Source organism: Prionailurus viverrinus, chromosome B3 (genome assembly GCF_022837055.1).
Source record: "Prionailurus viverrinus isolate Anna chromosome B3, UM_Priviv_1.0, whole genome shotgun sequence".
NCBI lineage: Eukaryota > Metazoa > Chordata > Mammalia > Carnivora > Felidae > Prionailurus > Prionailurus viverrinus.
Window position 1 is genome coordinate 131344347 of NC_062566.1, and position 19574 is coordinate 131363920.

The 19574-nt window shown below is 53.1% G+C and overlaps 1 protein-coding gene across 2 annotated transcripts in view; it reads left to right on the plus strand.

Annotated features, from left to right (window-relative positions):
* The first annotated feature begins 8848 nt into the window (after positions 1-8848).
* The window catches only part of RIN3 (Ras and Rab interactor 3), a 124134-nt gene continuing 113408 nt past the window's right edge, over positions 8849-19574 (plus strand). The window contains exon 1 of one of the 2 annotated variants that reach the window (XM_047862362.1): positions 8849-9202. In XM_047862362.1, coding sequence (XP_047718318.1) covers positions 9186-9202 — 17 coding nt within the window. In that variant the 5' untranslated portion in view covers positions 8849-9185. Of the gene's footprint in view, positions 9203-9381; positions 9743-19574 lie in introns of those variants that run through there. The other variant, XM_047862361.1, reaches the window with a different exon arrangement.

The following is a 19574-nucleotide window of genomic DNA, read 5'->3' on the forward strand; positions in this document are numbered from 1 at the left end:
CCCTCGGAGCTGTCTCCCCACCTTGACACGTAGGGTCATAGTACCTGGCACACAGTAGGAGTTCGCGTCCCGGAGAAGAGCCTCGGGCCTCCTGGCTTGCCTTCTGGTCGGATGAGCCAACTCAGATCTGATGAGCTGCTAATGTTCAGTCATCTGGCCTCTTGTCAAAAATGGATTTGTTTCCCAGAAGTCACTGTTTCAAAGGCTTTCCAGTCCCTCACTCCAGGTGCTGCCGAGAGGGCCATGTTAACAGGGCAAGTGAGTCTCTCCCGAGCCAGCTGCGCCCCCACTGCCTGCATCCATGTGAAGGGCTGAGTCCTTTCAGGCCCGCCAAGGGCCACCTCCTCCTCTACGCCTCCCTGGCCATCCTTCACTGGGGGGAGAAGGGGGCAAAGAAGATGATCCTGAAAAATGACTCCCTCGTGCCGAATCTTTAGAAACCATATTGTTAGAGCAACTTGAACTATACCTATAACTTGTGGCCTTGTTTCCTTACATAATAAACTATATAATGCTCTACTATAAATCCCACATATGCAAATGTTTTCACGAAGGGCTGCCAAACTCTTGTACCTCTAACACACCTATGGTTGCAACTGATGAACTATAGGAATGCTACAGATTATCACATTTTTGTTTACACTAACGTGTACAACCAAAGCAAATCAACAAAAGCATACCTCAGAATTTACTCCTTCATCAATGACATGAATAAATTCTCTGCAGAATCAGACAGTAGTTTTTGAAAACTGGAAGAATATTTGCTTGATTTTTTTGTGTTGTTCATAACATAATGACTAAAGATATGACATGCTTTTTAAAACAGCCTTTTTTGGGGCGCCTGGGTGGCGCAGTCAGTTAAGCGTCCGACTTCAGCCGGGTCGCGGTCTCGCGGTCCGTGAGTTCGAGCCCCGCGTCAGGCTCTGGGCTGATGGCTCAGAGCCTGGAGCCTGTTTCCGATTCTGTGTCTCCCTCTCTCTCTGCCCCTCCCCTGTTCATGCTCTGTCTCTCTCTGTCCCCAAAATAAATAAACGTTGAAAAAAAAATAAAAAAATAAAATAAAACAGCCTTTTTTGAAGTATAATTGACATACAAGAGTTGTGCATATTAAAGTATACAATTTGATGTTTAATTTTTTTTAATGTTTATTTATTTTTGACGAGAGAGACAGAATGAGAGTTGGGGAGGGGCAGAGAGAGAGGGAGACATATAATCTGAAGCAGGGTCCAGGCTCTGAGCTGTCAGCACAGAGCCCAACGTGGGGCTCAAACCCATGAACCGTGAGATCATGACCTGAGGCGAGGTCGGATGCTTAACCGACTGAGCCACCCAGGTGCCCCAATGTTTATATATATGTAAATATCCATGAAATAACCACCGCAGTCAAAATAATGAATATATCAATCAACTCCAAATGTTTCCTCATGCATGGTCTTGTTTTTCTGGTCATTTCCATACAAATGTAGTGGACAAGGTTGATTATCTACCCAATACCTATTCTCTCCTTCCTTCCCAGCAGAACCTTAGCTTTGATTGGGTCTCAACCCCACCCCACCATGATCTGGGGGAAGATCACTTCCAAGCCCAGGACCAAGTATGGGTCCTAAGTAACATAAGCCACCATGGCATGACATTCTCCGGGTGACTGGGGCAGGTATGTGGCTTAATATGGCCCATCACACTACCTGGACTTCTGTCCTAGGCTTCGGAGAGAGGCTTTTCCCCTTTCCTGCAGGATGGACCTAGAGAGCATGACCCTCACTGCCATGGACAGCTCTCTTGGAAGCTTACGAGAACTAGTCCAAGGATGGAGTCAGTGCCAAGGAGGGCAAAGCAGAGAAAGGGACCAAAAGAGTGACTGATGGCAGCATTGAGTCCCTGACTCTTTTGCACATGGAGCTGCCTGTACTACTTATCTTCTAAAATGGCCTTGATGATCCCTGCCTTCTGGTCTCCACACCTTTATTTAATCCCCTGCCTTTGAGTGTAGACAGGACCTGTGACTTTCTAATAGAATAGGTCCAGGGGCACCTAAGTGGCTCAGTCGGTTAAGCTCCTGACTCTTGACTTTGGCTCAGGTCATGATCTCATAGTTTGTGAGATCAAGCTCTGGGATCCTCCTGACAGCACAGAGCCTGCTTGGGATTCTCTCTCTCTCCCTCTCTCTCTGCCCCTCCCCTGCTCTCACTCTCTCTCTCTCTCTCAAAATAAATTTTAGAACTTAAAAAAAAAAAAAAAAAAAAAAAAGAATAGGACCAGAATGATGGGTTGTCAGTTCCACGATTAGGCTCTGTAAAGCTGTGATTTCCATCATACTCTCTCTGTTGCCTTCTCAGCTCCACACTTTGATGAATCAAAGCCCATGTTCAATGCCACAGGGCACTGAAGATGGCCTCCAGCCAACAGCCAGCAAGAAACTGGGTCCCCTGAAGGAACTAAATCCTGCCAACAGCCATCTGAGTTTGGAAGCAGACCCTTCCCTAGTCGAGCCTTCAGATGAGACCCCAGCCCAGCCCAACAACTTGAGTGCAGCCTTGTGAGGGACCCTGAAGCAAAGGCAACCATCAAAATTTTGCCAAGACCCCCCCGCCCCCTCACAGAGTCTGTGAGATAGCAAATTTGTGTTGTTTTAAGCCACTAACCTTGGGGGTAATTTGTTACACAGCAATAGATACCTGATGTACTTCCTGTCTCTGGGCTTCAAGTTGTAAGAGACAATCCATTTCCTTTGTACTCAATCCACTTAGATTCAGAGCTTTCTGTCACTTAAACCCAAGAGCATCTTCCTGTGGCTTGGCTCATTCACTAACCTAAAAAGTCCTCAGCACAGGACTTCCATGAGCTCCCGGTACCCCACTGGTGTCACTGTATGAACTGAGGATATTCCTGGCCCCAGTTTTAGCTCATCTTCGGACAGCACAAAGCAGAGATAATCCTCACAATGGCACAGAACTCAGAAATAGAGCAGCTTTCCTCCTTGGTAACAAATTGTTTTTATTTAGCCAATAAGAGCTTCTTAAGTGTTTACTGTTTACAGAGTTCTCCACTGGTTATTGCTGGGTGGGGTGTAGAAAAGAATTTAAAAGGAGGTGTATTCCCCGCTCCTAAGGAGCCTGTACTCACACTAAGGATAATTGAAGCATGAGAATATTAGAGTGTCTGGAAATATGTAACAAGTGCAGGTTAAGAGGGCACCTCGGTTGGGAACAGACAGGCTTCAGGGACAGATCTTGGAGTCAGATGAACAGATGCAGCTGGTCGTCTTGGCGGGGAGAGGAGTTCCCTGAGGCAGATCTTCAGAGCCTGTAGTTCCTGCCTCAGGGATGAATGGTGTTGGCCAAGCGGGAGTGGGAGAGCAGACAAGAATCTGCTGCCTCAATAATCCAGGCCGAGGGCTGCTTTAAAAACTTTTGGGGGGCGCCTGGGTGGCGCAGTCGGTTAAGCGTCCGACTTCAGCCAGGTCACGATCTCGCGGTCCGTGAGTTCGAGCCCCGCGTCAGGCTCTGGGCTGATGGCTCAGAGCCTGGAGCCTGTTTCCGATTCTGTGTCTCCCTCTCTCTCTGCCCCTCCCCCATTCATGCTCTGCCTCTCTCTGTCCCAAAAATAAATAAACGTTGAAAAAAAAAATTAAAAAAAAACAAACTTTTGGGGGTGTCTCGGGAACATCCTCTCTCTGCAGAGACCAGTGCCGGAGACAGCCTGCATGGTCTCCGATGAGACACGCAGGATATGTCTGTCAGGGCTCTGTCCTTTCCAGAACCTGGGGAATCCCCGAGTGCCCCCTGGGTTTCACGAGGCACACCCACGCCAGTGTCAGATGCACCTTGCGGACAGATAGAGCCTCAGAGAAGACAGAAGTAAGATCTCAAACCAGCCCCTGAGGGTGCCTGGGCCCTCGGAAGTGTTTCTTTAGCCAGTACGGTACTCTAGAAATCTGAAACAGTCCTATAAAATTCCAGATTTCCAGGATTTGTTTTTTTTTTTTAACTGTAAGGCCTTGTATGCCCAGCCCTCATTCCTGCTGAGCAGACGTCACAAGAACTGAGAAGACGCTGTTGCTTTCCCCAGAGTCTAGTCCCCAAGCCACCTCAGCCCCTATGCAGCCGGTGCAGACACTTTTTTTCCTGGCTGACCCCTGAGGATACAGATTGACTTTGCAATAATAAAGTGGTTTCCCTCCCACTTTTATTTTTTAATTTTTTAAAGTTTATTTATTTTGCAGGGGTGGAGGGAGGGCAGAGGGCAAGGGAGAAAGAGAATCCCAAGCTGGCTCCACGCTGGCAGCACAGAACCTGATGTGGGGCTTGATCTCACCAACCGTGAGATCATGACCTGAGCCGAAATCAAGAGGCAGAGGCTTAACCAACTGAGCCTCCCAGGTGCCCCACCGCCCGCCACGTCTTTTAAGATTTCTCTAAAGTAACAGGGAATGAAGACGAGGGGGCTTACTGGGGGCCCAACAATGGAAAAAGCCACAGAAAGAGCTGTTTTCTGTATCTATCTTTGCAAAATAAAATATCCCAAATAGCAACCATTTTATTCTATGTCACCAATTTACCAGCCGGGAGTTCAGGCAGGTCTGGCCTAGTGATCCTCCTGTTCCACGGAACAGTGACAGAGGTCACTGCGTGGATTTAGCTGGCAGATGGGCTGGTCTGGAGAATCCAAACGGCCTCGCTCACATGTCTGCTGCCTTGACTGATTTGCCAGGCTTCCCGGCCAGAGACTGAGGGGGATTTGAGCCAGTGTGTCTGATTCCCCAGCTTTGCCCTCCCGCCCCCGCCCCTGCCCCCAGCCCTTCTCCGCACTCCAGCAGGCTGATCCATAGGGACCCCTCACCCACAGGGACTGACCGAGGGGCTCCTAAGCCCTCTGGCTTCCAGCAGGCTTGGGCTACTTGGGGATACCCTCGCTGCAGGAGATTGGTGGGAGGGAAAAGACTCGGAGCATTTCTTTTCCTGGCTGCCTCCCTCAGGGTCACTGTGAGCTGGCTGTGTTCCTAGACTGAGGGACCCTGCTCCACTCCCCTGGCAAGGGGAGGACAGGACTCTCTGTTTCTGGGTCTGGAAACTACCCCTTCTCCCCATCTTTGGGCTGAGGAAGGTAACAGATCTGAGGTTGACAGCACTCTCTCTTGCATTTCCCCACCTACAAATTTATTAAACCCTCCTCAAGGGGCGCCTGGGTGGCTCAGTTGGTTAAGCATCCGACTTTGGCTCAGGTCATGATCTCACGCTTTGTGAGTTCGAGCCCCACGTCGGGTTCTCTGCTGTCAGTGCAGAGACTGCTTCGGATCCTGTCCCCCTCTCTCTCTCTGTCCCTCCCTGGCTCTCTCTCTCTCAAAAATAAAAATAAAACCAAAACCCTCTTCAAATTATCCTAATCAGATGTGCCATTTGTTTGCTGTGAGATCTGACTGATACATTAAAGACCTTAGTCGTGGTACGAATAATAGCTAATACTTACTGAGTACTTATTATATGCCAGGCTCTGTTCTAAGCCCCTTACCTACATGAGCTCATGCAACACTCGCAGCAACCCTGTGAGGTAGGCACTGTTATTATCCCATCTCACAGATGAGGAAGCTGAAGCACAGAGAGGCAAAGTCGTTTGCCTGAGGTTACACAGCCACTAAGTGACAAAGCTGGGATTTGAACCCTGGCAGCCCGACTCAAGCCCCTGCTCTCAATGACTACTCTAGATAGAAGGAAAATATCTGGGGAAAGAACACACTCTGTTTCCTTAAAGTCTCTTATCCAACTCAGAGAAAGGTTTGGGGAAGTTTTAAAAAGCAAGACTGTGCCGTGAGACTTTTTTTCTTGGCTAATCGTCCCCAGAAACTCCAGCAAGGCTTAAAGTTGACCTCCTGGGGGTGACCTTTCCCCGAAAAATCCCAGGGTGCTCCTCAGGACTGAGTCTGTTTGCCCTCAGCTGTGTGGAGGGAGGAGGAGGCTGAGGAGCTGGTAGAGGTGAGAGCGGCCCCATGAGGACCCCAGAGATGCAAACGAGCCTCTTATATTTTGGGGTAATAAGGTGAAGTGTTTATCTGTTTATTCCCATAGCCCCGCCACAACTGGACGTCCTCCAGGCCCAGCAAGAAGTGAAGACAGAGAAGGGGCTGCAATCATGGCGAGCCTGGACTCCCTGGCGACGACTAACAGAAGCCCGACTCCAATTGTATTTGAGTTTTTAAAAAAGGAAAAAAGAAAAAGGACCGTATTCATTCTTGTAACGGAGATGTCGAATGGTGCAGCTGGCTGTAGACACATCAGAGTCTAGACCTCACCGGTGACACCAGGGCCCCATCTCTCCTTGCACTGCTTTTTTCCATCTTGGCTTTCTTCCTGAGTACATTTTACCACATGGTGGCTCAGAGAGCTATTGTGCTACCCCAAGTTCATACTTTGCCAGCTTAGCCAGCTTGAGGTGGGGGGAAGACTGCTAGGCTTTCCTGAACAGTGCCAAGGAAAAGTCCCAGGGAGGGATCTTATTGGCCCAATTGGGTCACGTGTTGATCCGTGAACCAGCCAATCACTGTGCCCAGTTAAGTGTAGGGCTCTGATTGGCTAGATTAGAATATGTGTTCCCGGTCAGTTGGGGGTAGTTGTCATCTCCACCTGAACCCAGCCGGGAGGAGTAGCTCCTTAAAGGGAAACCAGGTACCCCGGTACCAGTATTAACAAAGAAACAGAGGCTAGGGGCAGGGGGAAGTGAACCTGCGGGCCCAAACAGCAGCAGATGCTCACTCCCCCAGCAGGCGTCCTGAGATCTGTCTGGGGAGAGGAGTGGGGTGTGTGAAGGCTTGAGCAAGTCAAACAGGGACCCAGGAAGGACACTCAGGGCCAACTTCTCAGAGGCCACCACTAAGAGAAGCTGCTTGGATTGCTGGAATCTCGGCAACTTCCTTTTTGGTCAGTTACCAGCAACAGGGGCAGGGTGGACCTCATCTGGTGTCTACCTGAGGAATTCGGTCTTCACAGAGCAGGTGAGAAACAGGCCTCGTGGAGGCTTCTGTCGGGATGTGGTGAGAACCTTGGGGCTGGTCCCATGGAACCCAGGCTTCGAGGGGCTTGTCCTGTTTCTCAGCGGCAGCCTAGGAAGCTGAAGGAAACCTTTATTTGGGGCGGGGGCGGGGGGAAGTGGGGGGTTAGTCACAGTCGGCATCAGCATGGTAGGGCCTGAGTGATCGTTGTAGATATGACAGTCGGATAGACCTCTTCCCTGGGGGCCAGGGAGGCCAACAGGCTGGTTCCAGCAACAACAAGAGACTAATAATGCCACCTGGGGCAGGTGCCCACTGACACTCATCACTATTACAGCCCAGCAAGTTGAGACATCAGGAAGTGATGTTCCTGGGGCTACCCCCGCTGGAAGGTCCTGGGGTTGGACGTGAACACAAGTCTGTCCTCAAAGCTCATGCATTCAAACAGGAGCTACAGTCCTATCCAGGGAGATGTAGAAAAGATTCTGGTCCAGGGAGCAGACGGTTGAGCCTCCGGAGGAGAGGAAAAGTGAGTGGGAGCTTGGCTATGATCTAATGAGGGAGTCTGGAGGGATGCAGACAGAGGAGGAAGTGATATGGCTGGAGGAGTCAGCGTAGCCTCTTGGACACTGCAGTTTTACGACAAAATAACAGTTTAATTGAGATAGAATTCACGTACCATACAATTCACCCACTTAAAGTGTAGTTCAAAGGTTTTTAGTTTGACCACAAAGTTGTGCAACATCCTCACAGTCAATATCAGACCATTTTCTTCACCATCCACCCCCCTAAAAAAAAAATCCCGGAGCCACGAGCAGTCATTCCCCATGCTCCCTTCCCCCCAGCCTCTAGCAACCACCAGTTTACTCTCTTTCTATATGGATTTGCCCATTCCGGACATTTTATGTAAATGGGATCCCACAGTATGTGATCCTCTGTAACTGGCTTTCTTCCGTTGAGCTCTTTGCCAAGTTCATGTTGAAGCCTGTATCAGTACGCCATTCCTTGTTATGGCCTCACATTATGCCGTCGTATGGACGTACCACATTTTGTTTATCCACTCATCAGTTGATAGACGTTTGGACTGTTTCCACTTTTTCACTGATATGGCCAATACTGCGATGAACATTCATGTACAAGCATCTGTGCGAACACGTGTGTTCATTTCTCTGGATGCCCACGTGGGGGGTGGCACTGCAGGGTCATGCGGTGACTCCAGGTCTCACCTTTGGAGGAACTGTCAGACCGTTTTCCCAAGTGGCTGCACTACGTTACGTCCCACCAGGAGGCTGCATGCACTTCTATTTAGGGATGGGGATTCTTTCCTCTCTAGTTTCTGCCAGGCTGATTTGGTGGAAATGTCATGAAAGGCGGGGAGGAGGGTGTGAGGGGAGTGGCAGGGCAGAGGCATGGAGGGCAAAGACGCCTCGTGATGCTTGTACCAGAGCCCCGGGTCTCAGTCCTGCCTGCGCCCAACTTGCTGGGTGGCCTCGGGTGAGTCTCCCCCTCTCTTTATGTCTCAGTTTCCTTATCTATAAAATGAAGGCATTAGACCAATGGGTCTCAACGGGGGACATCTATCTGGCAAACGCTGGAGACGTTTGGGGTTGTTACAGGGGACGGGCGATGCTCCAGGTATCTAGTGCATAGAGGTCAGAGATGCTTGCCAGACATCCTACGATATGCACGGCCGCCCCCACGACCAAGAATTACCTGGTCCCAAATGTCAGTGGTGCCAAGGCCGAGAAACCCTGCGTTAGACTGAGGTGGCCTTGCAAGGTCCAGTCGTGCCCAGTCACGTGAAATGCTCTGAGGGCAGTTTGGGCTCAGGAGGCAGTGTTGAGTGCTGCCGGCGCTTCGAGAAGAGAGGCCTCCTGGTCCCACGGGAGTTGCTGTGGCTGTGGTATTTGTGTGAGCTCACCGGCTTTCCCACTCCGATCCCACCTAGGGGTGGTACCCAGGATAAGTGAATCACGTGCCCGTGGATGAACAGACCACCTTGTGAAGTAGTGAGCTCACCGTTAGCGGAGGCATCCAAGAGGCCACCTGCCTCTGGCCCGGGGCTGCCCCTGGGCCAGTCTCGGGCTCCTTGGGGCGGGAGGCAAGGCTGCGCCTCCCTGTCTGGCGAGCGCGGCCCGAGTTCCCCACCTGCCGGTCCGCAGGAGCCGGGAGCGCCTTCCTTCTTCCCACGCGACTCTTCGCCATGTGGGAGACTTTGCTGTAAGTTTCCCTCGCGGCGCTCTCGGGAGCCGCCCGGGCCGCAGCCCCTGCCAGCGGAGGCAGCTCCCGGCGGCTGGACGTCCGCGCCCGGAGCCGCGGTCCCCCCGCCGCCCGCCGCCAGGCCCGGCCCCGGGCGGGGGGGGGGCGGTGAGGGGGGGAGGGGGGAGGGGCGCGGCCGCCGGGCTTCCGCGTGCCCCAGGGGGGCTCCGGGCCGCCCGCCGCCGGCGAGAGGCTTTTGACAAAAACCCCTTGACCACCAAGGCCAGCCTCTTCCTGAAAGCCCCGCGCGCTCGGATACAGGAAGTGGAAGCCAGCGAGCGCCCCAGAGCGCGGCGGCGGCGGCGGCGGCTTCCCACTCGGCGCGGGGCTGGCGGCGGCGCCCGGCCGGGCCCTTCCCGAGGGCCAGCGCCAGGGCCATGCGGGCGCCCGAGGCACGGCGGTCCGCGCCGCCCGGCGCCTGAGCCCCTCCGTCCGCGGTCCCGGAGCTGCCGGCGGCATGATCCGACGGGCCGGGGCGCCCGAGCGCGGGGACCCCGCGGGGTAAGTCTTGCCTCCCCCCCCCCCCCCGGGAGTGCTCGGAACTCGCGAGGGAGCCCCGGCCGTCCGGCCCTCGGGGCGTCGGGTGAGTCCGAGCCCCGCGGCCACGGCCGGGGCCGGACTCCGCTTCTGCGCGGAAGGGGGCCGCGCTGGTGGCTGCAGGACCCGGGGACTTGGCCAAAGTTCGAAGCTCAGACGTCACCGCTCGCTGGAAAACCAGCTAAGCGGCCGGGTGCGAGAAAAGCGTCTCTACCTGTCAGAGCCGGGGCGGAGGGGCTGCGTGGATGCGGCCCCTTCCCCCAGCTCCTGTCTCGCCTGAACTTCAGAAGCAATCACGCGGGGTCCGGGTCGCGCCAGGCTCCTGCACCCGCCGCTCCGCTTGCGTCCCCGCGCGCGTCCTGGGACGCTGACGACCAGGCGGGCCGTGGGGTGGGGGCCGGGGTCCCCGTAAGTTCGGGCGCCAGCGGCCCCGACAGCTGACGAGTCCGCCTAGACCGCGGACCCACCGAGATCCCCTTCCCCCGTCCCTCAGGCGGGTCCGGGGACGGTGACCTTTGGACCTGCCTTATCAAGCCCTGGGGAGGGTCCGGGGCGCACGGGTTGCGCTGGGGTCTGGGGGGGTCCCGGGGAGAAGGCACAGCTGGGCATGCGTGAAGCCGAACTTGTTTGGGAACTGACTTTCGGGAGGGGTCTCGTGTGCCTCGTCTTATGTCCCCCACCCCCACCGAAGTTGCTTTTGGACATTGCTCAGGGCTGCGCTCCGGGGAGAAGGTTCCCTCCCCGCCGCCCAGCCCAGCGGGCGTCTCGCGAAGCTTCAGGGGGTTGAAGAGGCTTCAGTTCCAGTGGTGGATTCTTGGGAAAGCCTCTTAGAACCTTTCGGGGTGTCAAGGTTGACGGGTGCCCACCCCTGCCCCGAGGCTGCCATTCCTGGCTTTTCGGTTTAAAACTCCCGGGCCTGTTTCTGTGATGGACACCCAGCTGCTGCCTGGCCTAGCTCCATGACCCCAGGAGCTCCATGACCCCAGGAGCTCCATGACCCCTAGCTCCAGCTCCCAGGGCCTCAGTTCTCTGCTCTGTAAAAAACAAGAGGGATGGGCCGATCTTGTGCAGTTCTGGACTGGGGGACAGCTGGAGGTGACTGGTTCCCACTCTGGCGGGCTGGGGGCTTAAACTCTTCTGGATCTGAATGACTTCCCCCTCCCTTTTGCCCCATCGCCGCCCTTCCCCAGAAGTTCTGCCTGTATGCTTTCTCTTGGAAGTAACCTCTGGAAAGACAAATGCCATCCGGTGGGAAGAATTGGAAATTATGTTGGGGAGGGGGCCCCTCAGGGGCAAGTCTCTGCCACACCCAATATTACAGGGTGGAGCTAGGAGGAGTTTCCCATGGAAGAAGGGGTGGTGAGGGGCCAGGGTCCTGACCTGTCCAGCTTCCCTTTCCCCACCCCTCCCCAGGAGTGACCCCCCCCTCACCTACTTCCTCTTGCTTTTCTTTGTTCATTACTGGACCCGTTACTTAACCTCTCTGTGCCTGAGTTTACCTATCTATAAAATGAAGATAAGTAGCAGTAACTATCCTCACAGGGTTGTTTTGAGGGTTAAATGAGATAATGCATAAAGAGTTTTGCACATTGGCCTATAGGGTAAACTCTTAATAATAATAATTATTATTATTATTATTCCCACTTGTTGATAATAGTACCAGTTATTTAACCTCGGACAAGAGACCTGGTCTTGCCTCCTCTGTAAATTGGGGGTAATAATAACACCAACTTCATAGGATTGTTATGAGGTTTGGATGAGTTAATATTCAAGCAACTGCCTACAGGCAGCCGAGGGTTAACACACCAGCTCAGGCCTGCTTAGATGTGCCTGGCACATTCTAAGGAATATTGGTTTGCTGCTAAAAATATCACTTTATTTAAGAGGACCTTTTGTGCTGGAAGGGTTCCTAAATAGTATCTCACCGAAACTCATACCTGGTAGGTACTTGCATACCTCCAGGGACGGAGAACTTGCCACCACTGTGGCAGTCCTAAGACAGGAATTCCTGAACTTGAGTTGCAGGTGCCTCCCTCTAACTTCTCACCATATCAGACCCTGTTCTGCCCTGGGGAGCCCAGACCTTGACTCTCAAGTACTACAAGGCAGTTTTCGGGTGCACCCCAGGCACCGCCTGTTCCCCGGGCCGCATGTCCACCTGTGTTACAGTCCAAAGATGAGGAGGAGCAATCATCTGTGACTCCTCACCCCCATGCCACCCCCAGACCCCACCGACCACTTGGGGCTGGGTTCTGAGTCCTCAGAGGAGGACTCCTTTTTCCATTGGGCTTCCAAAAGTCCTCTCCTTCTCGCTGTGATGTTCAGACAGCTGGGAAGAATGTCTCCTACTCTGACCCCCCCAGAGCTCAGAGAGCCCCCTGGAATAGGAGTGTGAGGACCTTGGCAAGCAAGGTCTGTCTCCTCCTTGGTGCAGATGTCGGCTGGGGAGAAAGAAAAGACAGACTGCCCAGTATCCTAGGTGTAGACACTTTTTCTCCTTCGGTTCAACAAATAGTGTTTACATTAGGTGGGGGTGGGTGCCCAGCATTAAACCAAGCCCCTTCCCACTTGCAGCTGATGTGGGAGACGATGACAGAAGGTGGTCTGGTGGGGTTAAGGCTTGGGGGGTGCTGGGGGCTGCAGATGGGGTTCGCACACAGAGGTGATCTGATTCGGATTGGGGCTGTATCGCAGACAGACTGTAGCAGAGAAGGCCGAAGCAGAGAAATCTGCTGGGAAGGAAGTTCTTCAGCAGGCAGGAGGGCGGGTAGTGACCAGGGAGACAGAGGAGGGGCTAGCCTCTGAAGGGATGAACTGGAGGTGAGGAGGGAGTGGGGAGGTGCAGAGATGACCCCGGTGAAGCCGTGACCTGTGGAGGGGCCGGACGCCAACCTGTGTGCAGGGGTCACTGAGGACGCGTATACTCAAAGCCCACACTTTTATGTTTGATGAATTGAGAGTCTGCTTAAGATTTTATTTGAGGGGCGCCTGGGTGGCGCAGTCGGTTAAGCGTCCGGCTTCAGCCAGGTCGCGATCTCGCGGTCCGTGAGTTCGAGCCCCGCGTCGGGCTCTGGGCTGATGTCTCGGAGCCTGGAGCCTGTTTCCGATTCTGTGTCTCCCTCTCTCTCTGCCCCTCCCCCGTTCATGCTCTGTCTCTCTGTCCCAAAAATAAATAAACGTTGAAAAAAAAAAGATTTTATTTGAAAAAGGATTCCACTCTTGCATCTAATCCAATCTCCTAATTAAAAAAAAAAAAAATTTTAACGTTTATTTATTTTTGAGACAGAGAGAGACAGAGCATGAACGGGGGAGGGGCAGAGAGAGAGGGAGACGCAGAATCGGAAGCAGGCTCCAGGCTCTGAGCCATCAGCCCAGAGTCTGACGCGGGGCTCGAACTCACGGACCGCGAGATCGTGACCTGAGCTGAAGTCGAACGCCCAACCGACTGAGCCACCCAGGGGCCCCTCCAATCCCCTAATTTAACGACAAGAGAAAGGAGACCCAGAAAGAGGAAGTGATTTACCCAAGGTCTTAGGCGCTGGAGGTGGGGCTGGGCCTAGAAATTGGGTCTCCTGAGCCTTGGGCCTTGAAGGGGCTGCCTGGGCAAAGCCCCAGGGTTTGGGAGACCCCTGGCTTTCTGCCTCGTGCCTAACTTAATGCGGGGATCCCGCTGAACTCCTTGAGAGAAGTCCCTCATTCACTCCCAGCTCTAAGACAGGGGACTCTTCTGGGGTGGGGCCCACCCAGAGCAGTGATGAATTCAGGGTCCCAGATACCAACTCCAGCTCTGCCCGCCGACCTGGGCCTCCTTGCTTGCAGGGGCTAATGCCTCTGGGTGGTCCTGGCTGGCACTCAGCTGGGAGACCCACCCCCTTCCAGACCAGAAGAGAGGCTGTGGCCCACAGGCAGCAAAGGGTTACCTAACCAGCTCAGGCCTGTACTTCTGAACCCTGAGAAGCCCCCGTGCCTCCCCTGGGAAGCATTAGGGAGTGAAGGCTCAGGGTCTGCTTGGGACAGGGGAGTCTCAGCACATTTGTCCCTGAGGACCTCTTCCCAATCTCCCCTACCACTTGATAAGACCCATCCTGGGCCTGGGTCCCTGTTTAGTGATCTTTACTGAGACTGAAAACATTAAAAACTACAAATCCTATAAAGGCACCTGCATTTTAATCCAGGGGATCGGGAAATAAAAGAGGGAACCCAACCAAAAATAGGTATGATGGTTGAGGGCGGGGGGACCCGCCCAGGCCCCTCACTGCCCTCTCAGGCCTTCCTGGAGCTCCACTTTATAGACAGGAATCTGAGCTGACCTGCAGTGCCTCTCAGGAAGGGGCCAGAGCAGAGGGGAGGAAGGAATGCTGATTGGCAGCCACACACTCGGTCCCTTACATCACTTCCCAGAGTCCATCTGTCCCTTGAGTGAGGGTTGTCGCCAGTTCATGCCTATGCAGGCCATGACAAATGAGCAGAACTGGGTAGGGAGCAATGAGGAGGGAGGGCAGGTTTGGAGGGGAGAAGTGTCTGAGCAAACTTGGAAGGGGGAAAGTGGAGGGTCTACCCCTCCCTTATCAGAACGAGAGAGGCACATCTTGGTTGGGAGACACTAACAGAAAGGCCTGGCGTAGGAAGAGGGCCCATCCTCAGCGTCTGGGTGCCCAGAAAGAGCCCCAACCGGGGGGAAGTGCCTCAGAAAAGTTCCAGACTTCCTGTTTGCCCCCGTGGCTCTCTGCCCACCCCCCCCACCCCCATCCGGGAGTCACCTTCAGAAGGGAGTGAGGGCCCAGGAGTCATCTTGTTCTTGGCAAGTTGGCTTGGAGACAGTGAGTGCTGCTCTGGCAGCCAGCTCTAGAACTTTTGGCTACGTAACTGTTACCCTGAACCTGCCGTTTATCCCATGCCCCAGGGGCGGCCAAAACATGGATGTTTTCTTCAGCGCTGGAACTAAAGATGAAAATCACGATGTTAATGACTTTTCTAAACTGTAGATCTCCCCTTCACCTCATCCTACCACGACCCGCTCCCCCCACCCACCCCAAAATAAGCCCTTCTGGTGAAATGGTTCTTGCTGCTAGAGACAGAAGACAGACAGACAGCCACATCGAGGTCCCCCAGGAGGGGTGGAGAAAACAGCATGACTCCCATAACCCCTGGTCACCTTAGGTGCCATGATCTCCTATTTAAGAACCCCTTAAGGACTCCCTGTCTTCCATACCCCATTCCAGTCAGTCCTTCACGAAGCCAATGTACAGCCTTACTTTTTCTGTTCCCCTTGGCACGCACAGCTGCCATAACCTCCCTTGCCTTTGCCCACAAAGTTCCTTCCAACTGGAATGCCGTCACCTCCTCCATGAAGCCTTCCATCCACACCAGCTCTTTTTGAATCCTCAAAAAACTTTATGCACAAGCTACTTATTTACCTAGCAAGAAACCAAAACCCCATTAATATCATGTCTTCCTGTTTAGATTATGAACTTCCAAATAAAAGGGATCAGATCTTCACATCCATAGCTTTTTGTCCTGCACACAGCTGGCACTCAGTAAACACTTGAGAACAATGACATACTGAACAGGATTCTAAAAATTGCCTCGCAGCCTTCCCTTGTGGGACAACAAGGCGGCTGGCCACCCAGGAAATTGGGTAGGGACCCTGTATAGGCACCAGTCACTTCGTTTTATCCTCCTCAGCGGGGTCCCCTAATTCTAGCTGTGCTCCCTCACTTCTCCGAGAGAGAGGGTGGGAGACGGTGAAGCCAGCTCTGGATTACCAATAGATAACTTCGTCCTCAGCTGAGAGAGCAGAGTTAGCTGGCTGTACAGGTTCTGGGTGAGCCCAGCCTGGGTCATTGTGTCCCGAGGGCAGGTCTGTGGTCCACTGAAAAACTAGGAAGATGTGTGTGTGTGTGTGTGTGTGTGTGTGTGTGTGAGTGATGTGTATCAGCCAAGGCTGCCAACATCTTTTCCTGGGCAGAACTGTCTTTTTTTTTTTTTTTTTAACTGTTTATTTATTTTTGAGAGAGCAAGAGACAGAGTGGGAGCAGGGAAGGGGCAGAGAGAGAGGGAGGCACAGCATCCGAAGCAGGCTCCAGGCTCCCAGCTGTCAGCACAGAGCCCGAGGTAGGGCTCGAACTCAAGAACCGTGAGATCATGATCTGAGCTGAAGTCGCTCAACCGACTGAGCCACCCAGGCGCCCCCAGGGCAGAACTGTCTTTTATTCTGAGATGGGAGTTTTGTTTTGTTTGCCATGTTAAGCCTCCTTTTTTCTATGAAACGATTGGGTAAATTGATGGTGGTTGTTAGTTTTTGGTGTCTTTTTTTTGCAAAATAAAAATTGCTGAAGGAAAGTCTGAGAAACGCCACTGTAGTTGCTTCAGGAGGATTCGTCCGTCCTGCACCCCCTTCATGCCCACGCCAGAGCCAGCTACACCTGGGGGTCGGAGTCCCCCTAATTGTATCATCCTTTGCTCATCTGGAAGATGCTAGGGGCTTGCTGAGGATGTAGGATGTCTCCAGAGTCCTGTCCCTGTGGTGATTTGGGAGAATACTAGGAAGCAAGTGTCTGTCGCTGGGCCCCATTTTTCAACGAACTCAGTGATCTCTAGGTTCCCCCTTGGTCTGACATTCAGTGATTCCCCGAATACTGGCCAACGGGCAGCAGAAGCTGGTGTCCTGGAGTAATATCAGAGCTCAGGGGATTGATGTGCCAGCTGGAGATGACCTAGCCTTTCTTCCTTCTGATGGCTGGAAGGGCAGCCTGTGGAACAGTCTAGAATATACGGGTACACTTTCATATGAAACAAAGACTCAGAAGGGAGACTTCTGGGTCATCACTCTGACCGAGTACCTGGAAGGAAATGTTTTCTCGCTGCTGTGGGTTTATTTTTGAAAAACCATTTTTAAAGAAAAAGTGCATGGGTTGTGGAAGCCCACTCTGGGGATAGGCCTCTGGTGTCCTGCTAGAATGTGCCGACTGGACGGCATTGGAGTGGCGTCTCTGAGTGTGACTGGATTCCCGCGCTGGCCGTTTTGGGTGGTTGCTGAGGAGACACCGAGGAGATCACAGGCAGCCTCACGTCACGGAGTTTCTGGTGGGAAGGCTGTCCCATCTGGGCTTGGGAGGGATGACATCCGAGGGAGCGTTTCTCTGCCAGGTAACCCCCGGGGCCTCCCCACAGCACACCCGGTACCGTCCTGAAGTAGACAGCTGTCCCTGTGCCTGCAGGCCGCAGATGGCACCTCGTGCCTCCCCTGCCCACCCCCCACAGAGCTACCCAGTGAACCCAGAACCTTCCCTCCTGCCTGCGTGGCTTGGAAAGAGAGAAAAGCGATGGTGGGTACAGAGGAATCCTTCCCTCTGACTCGGTGTCCACAGGACGGTGGGGAGGGCCTTACGGACTCCATACCTATGTGGCTGTCAGCCTTGGCCTTTGATAGAAGCATCTGGAAGCCACCATCATGGCCGCCACCTCAGGCTCTCTCCACCTGCCAGTAAGTCCTCTGCTGCCCCAGGCAGCTCTTCTGCCCAGGGGGGTGGAGCTTGAGGAGGCCGCCCCAGTGGCTAAAACCATTCTGGGGGTCAAAACTTCTGGGGGTCAGAAACAACTCTGGGGGGTCATCAGAGTGCCTTGCCCCCATCTCGCCAGTAATTTCTGGGAGTTCCTGGGAGTGTTCCCACTCCAATTTGTACTCATTTGAGAGAACGAACCAGCCTGCTATGAAAAATGTTAGTTCCTTTTTAAAAGAAATGGGCTAGAGAGCGGTTGTGGTCAAGGGCTGTTGTGTCGTGTGCACTGTGGTAACAGTGCACACTCAGGCCACATCCTATGGGCTCATGGCACCAGCCTCAGGGCCAGGCCCCCCCTGCACGCTCTGTCCTAGGACCAGGCAGAGTGACGGTTCCCCCCCTGCCCCGCCCCCGCCCTACCCCGACCGAACCTGGCTCCACCCACAAGCCTGGAGCCTGGGGTGGGGGACATAAGGATTCTAGGCGGGGGAGGCTAGGGTTGGGGACCTTTGGATCCTGATGGTAAGATCTGCCTTAGAGGGACCATCCTGTGCGACCCTTCCCCCATGAAGGTGGCCCCCGCTTCACCACTGACTCTGGGATCTTAGTCAAAGCCAAGAACTTTTTATCCCCTAGTTAAGAGATGGGACTTCAAACGTCAACACCACCCCAGCTCCTTGACTCACATTTGACAGGAGATATCAGGGCTGATGAAAAAGCCTGTTTTCTGAAGATAGAGGAGAGAGGGATGTGGAGAGGGACAGCCTGGAAGGAGGAAAGGGGGCCACGACAGTTGCAGAGAAGACTTCTTCTTGGGCACAGGTTTCCCCAGAGCGAAATTATTCCTGGGGTCAGTAAGTGTGCTTTTTCACCCACCCCTGGAAACCAAAGAAATAAAGGACTCTGCATCTGAAATTGTCAGTCTGATGATCTTTCGCTAAAGGAGCAAGCTATCAAGGAGGAATTCATCAGGGACCTTTCTCCCCAGCCTCCATGTCTCCAGCTTCCTTAATCTCAATCACTGTCAGAGATGGCTACTCTAAGTTTCTCTAGGGATATTGCAGTTCGAAGCAAGGACTTAGCTTTCTACCGATGGCATCTGATGACAGCATTTATTTATTTTTTAAAAAATTTTAAAAAAGTGTTTATTCTTGAGCGAGAGAGAGACATAGCGTAAGGGGGGGAGGGGCAGAGAGAGAGGGAGACACAGAATCCAAAGCAGGTTCCAGGCTCTGAGCTGTCAGCACAGAGCCCAACGTGGGGCTTGAACTCACAAACCGCAAGACCATGACCTGAGCCAAAGTCAGACACCTAACCAACTAAGCCACCCAGGTGCCTCTGATGATGGCATTTATTATGCTTACTTCTTTCTGTTCTTGTCATTTTTGAGAGAGCATCCATATAAAATACATTCAGAGATTCTTTTCTCAACTAATATCTTCTTTATCCATCTATCCATCCATCCATCTTCCCATCCTCCCATCCATCCATCCATCCATCCATCCATTCATCCATCCTTCCATCCATCCATCCTTCCTTGCTTCCATCCATCCATCCATCCACCCACCCACCCACCCACCCTTCCTTCTGTCTGTCCGTCCATCCTTCCATCCTTCCATCCATCCATCCATCCATCCATCCATCCATCCTTCCATCCTTCCATCCATCCATCCTCCCTTCCATCCATCCATCCTCCCTTCCATCCTTCCTTCCTTCCTTCCTTCCATCCATCTATCCATCCTCCCTTCCATCCTTCCTTCCTTCCTTCCTTCCTTCCTTCCTTCCTTCCATCCATCCTCACATCCATCCATCTGTCCTTCCATCCATCCATCCATCCTCCCTTCCATCCATCCTTCCATCCATCCATCCTTCTATCCTTCCTTCCTTCTTTCCTTCCTTCCATCCATCCATCTTCACATCCATCCATCCTTCCATCCATCCTTCCATCCATCCATCCATCCATCCATCCATCCGTCTATCCATCTATCCATCCATCCATCTGTCCATCCTTCCTTCCTTCCATCCATCCATCCATCCATCCATCCATCCTTCCTTCCTTCCATCCATCCATCCATCCATCCATCCATCCATCCATCCATCCTTCCATCCATTCACCCATCCATCTATCCTCCCATCCTCCCATCCATCCATCCACCCACCCATTCATTCATCTATCTGTCTGTCCATTTACTGAACATCGAGGAGTTTCTAGTTTATCTATTAGGGAAAATACGAGAAATATGCACATAACTAACTCACAGGGCACTACATAAAAACATACAAACATGCCTATG